Source organism: Oculina patagonica, chromosome 11 (assembly GCF_052425735.1).
Source record: "Oculina patagonica isolate OP01 chromosome 11, crgOcupat, whole genome shotgun sequence".
Classification (NCBI taxonomy): domain Eukaryota; kingdom Metazoa; phylum Cnidaria; class Anthozoa; order Scleractinia; family Oculinidae; genus Oculina; species Oculina patagonica.
The window spans coordinates 18,804,108-18,810,324 of NC_135768.1; the positions used below are offsets into that span (position 1 = coordinate 18,804,108).

The following is a 6,217-nucleotide window of genomic DNA, read 5'->3' on the forward strand; positions in this document are numbered from 1 at the left end:
CCTTGACAACCGGATTCTCAGTCAATTGGTAAATTAATAAATACCATTTAGTACACACACTTATATAGATCATGTATTATTTCACAGGCCTTTCAAGCACATCTGGCATGGATCACGTGAAAATGGCGAGAAGTACCCTTCAAACTGTCGTAGGTGGTTGAGCAGTAGCTCCAAGGACTCCAGCACGGCCTCCGCCCTGAATGGCCGCGAGCCGGCCTTGGCCGAGCGCGAGTTCCCTTGCAGTAGCAATCTCATCGTGTTATGTGTGCAAACAAACCCTACTAAACGGCGGCGGTTTAGATCTAGCAACAAATTTGTTCTCTGAACAGAATGGTACGTCTCCTGAATGCCAAGCCACCATATCAACAAGCTATTTGCAAGCCAGTCATGGCGGGGTTGGTTTTAACAGTGAAGTATTGTAATTGAAAGAACGCTAGAAGCTGAACTAGAAGGATTTTGTTTGCGAAAAAGCTGTGGAACGTTGTTTTAAGCTGTGCGATACGACGAATGTAATATTTATACTCTATTATTTTTTTAATATTTTAACGTACATGCTTAAGCTCTATGCTCTTAAATTTGTAAGCTTTAGAAACATTTTGTTTGCGTTTAAAGTTGCTAAGCTTGGTGTTAAAACATCAATTTAGAAATTGTTTCGACTATTAACTATTTTGTCGTCCCTGTGTGACGAAAAGAAGTTATGTTAAAATTTGAAATGTAAAATAACAAGGACACATTTGAGCTTAAAAGCTAAATTTAAATTGTGTTTTTTTGTTCTCAGTTAAATTTTGCTACACAGTCTCAAAAAAAGTACGAATGAAAATGTTAAATATATCTGTAACCCAAATAATTAAGGGGGTTAATACAGGTAACAGCAGCCTTAATTATTCTGGGATTGTGGTTTGAATAGTTAAACTATTATCCTGCGAAATCGCGCGGAATATTGCCTGATACTTAGCTTACCAGGCCGTTGGCCGAGTTGGCTGAAATCAGACGATATTCGACCATATTCCGCAAGAATCAGCCCAAGAACAAGCGCAAGTGGAATAATTGTTTTAGTAAAAACAGTTACGAAATATGAGTGATTCTGGGTAATATTATTTTTTAAAGACAAATGTCGGAACACGAGTTTTGTCGCTCATGTTTGTGCTCATGGCATATGGCCGACATCCAATGGCTACGAGGCCAATCAAAACTCTGGAAATACACGTTATCCAATGTTCCAGTTAATAATTAGAAGTATTCACTTCTAATTAGCGCCATATTTGGAAAATACTCAAACCCAGTCCTTTCTAGCCTGTGTCGCAGACGTTATCACTGGTTGCTTGGTGGCGTTTATTATATTCCAAATATGGAAGTTGATAACTTGAATATCCTGGAGCTAAATTACAAAATAGTGCGGCAGTTATCTGTTTTGACTCTGTTGTAAGTTATTTGTAAGGTCCGTAGTTTTAGATGATTATATATAGCTGCTTTTAGGAGAAAAAAATCCCTCCATATATTAGATTATTATGTAAATTATTTTTATTCATGGCAGACTATTTTAACTATGTCAATGGAATTATGTTAATTATGTTGTTAGAGAAGCTATATCACAAAGAGAGTGTATCTTAAAAAAATAGTTAGGTATGTTTAGTTCAACCAATTGTAATCCTTCTCAATCTTCTCCAATCTTAACCATCCTTGATCCTTTTTGGTTTATCATTACCTCTTTGGTGTTTTTCTATCTTAGTAAAATATTATTTTTAGGTTACCTTTGATTTTAGGACAAGTCAGTCTGTACTTCGCAAAAAATGATCGTTTCTTCAGTAGCCCCTTTTATGTAGAGAGAAGATTAAAGTCATTCTTGTTGAAAACCATTCTTGTTCTGAGAAACAAGAAAGAGCATTATATGTCTTATATAATGAAGATGAAGTGTTCAACATGACACGAGTGTGGGACAAAGAAAAAATCTGAGTCCACGACGGGAATCGAACCCGTAGCCTCTCAGATACCCATGGGTTCGATTCCCGTCTGGGACTCGGATTTTTTTTTGTCCCACACTCTTGTCATTTCGAACACTTCATCTTCATTATTTATTACCGAGCTTAAAATTTACCATCTTTATTATTTACTACACACTTGATGATTTCGACATTGCTGATCCTAGCAGTATGCAGGACGCGTGTCACATATCAACCTAGTAAATGGCCCAGCTCACCACAAGTCTCTCGTAGCTCAGTTGGTTAGAGCGCCCAACCGGTATCTGGGAGGCCATGGGTTCGATTCCCGTCTGGGACTCAGGTTTTTTTCTTTGTCCCACGCACGAGCTTAAAATTTACCATCTTTATTATGTGATATATACTCACCAAGAATTCAAATAACGGAAGTATTAAATTGACCTGTCAGCTTTTATTTGTAAATTGGAAATAGAATAAGAAAATTTTCGAGAGCTACTAAGATGATTTGCAGAAACACTACATGTTCCCTAAACTGTTTGTGTAAGTTAACTTTGAGAAGAAGAATTTCATTAAACCCTTTCACTTCTTAGGAACGGGTGCTGCACAACGGACAAATTGAAAAGAAGACCAAATTTGAATGCAAAATGTCGAAAAAATAAACTTCTCGATAGCTTTCATTTTGTATGGTCGCACTCGAGGGTTTATCCACAGACTAAACAGTTAGAACCACCTTGTACAGCGTAGTAAACAGTACCACGTTAAAGTACTGCTCAATAGCTTTCAAATTAATGGTCACACTTCAGGGTTATATCCACACTGTTAAATTGAGCTGGGGGAGAAAGGGTTTTAAAAGCCTAATTGTAAAAAATGCTAGATAAAGGCTTAATGTTTTCAAGATATGTGATGTTAATTATGAAAATATGATAATGTAGTTATTTTATAATGTAGACTTAATTATACAACAAAAAATAGAAAGTGAAATAACTTAGCGGATAGCTGTAGTAACTCTTTTATAGAATGCTTAAAGTAAATTAAAATAAATTCCTCTCCATTTAAAGCGGCTTTGCTAACAACCAAGTTGAAAGCTTTCCTTTTAAGAAAGGAAATACTATTATTTTGTTTCCGTTCGTTACCTGCAGGTGGCTAATGACATCAAGTAACTAGATATTACTTTATTAAATGTGAAACCAACAGATGTCAATCTGATTTCAATTTTTAACGATAAAAAAGGATTTCGAAAGATTTTACCACGTAAATGAAATTGTAACATCTCTTCTGATGCTACGCGCAAAGTTTGAAACGGAAATGTAGTGAAAACAACATTAAGAAAAGAAAACATTACATCTGACATCTGTCAATCAAATGACGTTATATGGGTTGTTTTTCATTTCAATAGCCAATCAGCTGTAAGGAACTGAGCTGCTTTGAAAAGTGAAAAACATTCAAATAAAAAAGCTTTTTAGCACGATTGTCTTCTCGATTATTAAACTAGCAAGCTCAAGACGCTTTTAAGTCGTTTGGCACAGTATCCCACAAAACAGGAAGCAAAGAAACGAAGAAAATTTTTAACGACGCAACAAAAATGAACGTTACCTCGCAATGACGAAGCAGTCGAAGATGACGTCAAAACTTCTGGGTTTCGTTTTCTATGTTGACTCGCTGAATGAGGATATAAGGAACTAAGATTTGGCGATTTATCAGTACATCATTAGTTCCGAAAACTAGGAGCGGCTTACCTTATTCTGGAACAACAAGTCTTAAGTTAATAACTGGTTTTGTCAGGTTTGAAACAAGGCCCAGCTCGTGCACGCGGAAATTCTCATTTTTGCACGATGCCTCTCGAAGATGCGCCGAAGTCTTCTGATCAATTCTCGTGGGTTTGGATTCCAGGTTGGTTTCTAACGCTGGTTGGAATTTTGGGAAACACAATGGTGATTTATCTGATCGCTGCTAACCGACGTCTTCGAACACATGTCAATGTTTTCATTGTATCGTTGGCCATTGCTGATCTCTGCTTCAGCTTAAGTTACTTTCCGACGTTCTTCACATGCGAGTACTATCTCTCGTGCGATCGACACCTCCGAAAGATCTTCGCCGCTTACTTCGCGTACACATCGTTGACGAACTTGTGCGTCGTGACGGCCGACCGTTACGTTGCCATAGTGATGCCTTTCAAGTATGTATCCATCATGACGTCAAGATGCGTGGTTGCCATGGTAACTCTCAGTTGGTTCCTTCCAGCGGTCTTTTACTTCCTGGTGTCAATAACATTACAGCAAACGGCTTCCGAAGATGCAATGAACACGTTTAGAATATTAACTGTGTTCGTGTTCCAGCTTGCGCCGTGTTTTTCACTGCTTCTTGCAACGACTCACATGTTTTACATCGCACACAAGCATTCCAGAAAAATGACAAAGCTTGTTTCACAGCTACAACTTAACCACCCCATATCTTATAATTACCACAAGCAAAAGGCCGGATTTGAAATCTCCTCTGCCAGGCTCGTCGCGATCGTCGTGTTTGTTATGGTGCTGTGTTATACCACAGATTCATTTCATGATCTTCGTTCTAATTTCAGTGGTTTCCAACCGTCTATTAACGACACAGACTACGTCATCTGCCTTCTTTACATCACTAACTCCGCCTTCAACCCGTTGTCGTATGCATTGTTTAAAAATGACATCAAGAAGGAAGTCAAAAAACTCTTCTATCGACGCAGAAAACTTCAAATAGGCAAGCCAAATGGTATAGTTTTGAAGGTCTTTCTTCGAGAATTGCGTGAGCCCGCAGTTTGTCAGTAGTGTTGCTAAGTAACACCGTAAAATTCCCATAAGCCCTTCCGAAAACAACCCTCCCTCCCCCCAAAAAACCTCCGAGATTACGTGTAACTTCAAAGAGTGTGTGTAATAATTCTCATTGAACAGTTAATAAGAATTGGACACAGTTTTGAGATTTATAAAGAGAAAAGCTATGATAATTAAAAATAAAAACTTAAATAAAAGTGGATAAAAATGGATAAAAATTCTGTTCAGTTTGTTGATCTTGTGTTTGGATAAAAAGCATCTCTAACTCCGTGGTTACAGCAAAGTTGCTTTATACCCAGTTGATGATAGCGAATAATAATTACGGTCAACAAGCAAAACCAAGAAGTCACTTTCGTGGCCTCTCGTGTTGAATTGACATAGTAAAATATTTCGACGCAAATATTTAATAGCAGATATAAAATAGATTTATGTTTGACATCTACACACAGTAGACACGTGGTCATCGTGCAAATCTCTCTTTAAATAAGGAGCTATTTTAAATTGTAACTGCTGCAATCTGGGCTGTTAAAACAGCCCAGATTGCAGCAGTTACAAACATGGCAAATCGACCATGCCATGAGCTTGAGCCAGTTCTTAACCTCGTAACCATGGTTTTTTATGACGTCATTTTGCATGGATTTCAACGCTTGATAGACCCTGGGTACGAGTTCGTTAATATTTTCCTTGTTCTTCACTTTTTTCTTTGTCGTCGGAAATTTTCACACCACCGCGCACGCAAGTTTCTCCTGTTTCCAGCTCCCGTGAAGACGGTCGCGAGCTTTTTGCTTACAATGTTATCGTATAATCTGCGTCTTGATGGGACTTTTTGAGGTTAAAAATATATTTTAACCTAAAAAGTAGGTTTTCATTCACAAAAGTACTCCAGGATATCTCAAAAAGAATTCAACCCTTTGCAAAACAGTGTCCACTGAGCGACCTACCAACAAGTCAAGCAAGACAACGAATAAACGAAATGAACTTTGCAAAATCAATTTAAAAGGGCTAAATCCCAGAATCCCTAACTCATTGTGAGGATGCTATGGCTACGTTTATTTAGGCGTCCTAAAACAGCTTTGAAGAAGTGAATGCATTCCTAGAATCTGGAATGTTTACGCGTACATACCCCTATGTCAAGTAACGTGTCTAGACACGTGACACGACGCAAAAAGACGCTTGGGGCGGACCATTATTTCCTTGGTGGGGAAGTATGAAAAATTGTCCTCGGCAAACTTTTTGTTTTAGTTTATGCACCTCTACAGACATTTTTTTTTGAAATTCCACCTAAGTTTTGTTATACATATCGTGTTTGCAAACAATTTATTTTGTCTTTCTAGGCCCTGCAAACAATTTTTTTTTCAATATTTTCATACTCCCACCCCCGCCAAAAAAATTACAGTCCGTACCTTATGAATGATAACCAGACGTGAAGTCCTTTTAATAAACAAGAAGTGATTATATATTTTTTATTTATATTAT

General features: G+C 37.6%; 2 protein-coding genes across 2 annotated transcripts in view; both read left to right on the forward strand.

The window, feature by feature from the left end:
- Positions 1-1,399, forward strand: part of LOC144629726 (uncharacterized) — a gene marked incomplete at its 5' end in the record, with an annotated part of 29,696 nt that extends 28,297 nt beyond the window's left edge. Inside the window, one exon of the mRNA XM_078487945.1 lies at positions 88-1,399. Within this exon, the coding sequence (XP_078344071.1) occupies positions 88-325 (238 nt within the window). The remainder of the gene's footprint in view (positions 1-87) is intronic.
- Positions 1,400-3,708: 2,309 nt separating this feature from the next.
- LOC144630491 (trace amine-associated receptor 7e-like) lies at positions 3,709-4,944 on the forward strand. The gene has a single exon (XM_078488845.1). The coding sequence runs from the start codon at positions 3,770-3,772 to the stop codon at positions 4,736-4,738; it is 969 nt and encodes a 322-aa protein (XP_078344971.1). The 5' UTR covers positions 3,709-3,769; the 3' UTR covers positions 4,739-4,944.
- The last annotated feature ends 1,273 nt before the right edge of the window (positions 4,945-6,217 follow it).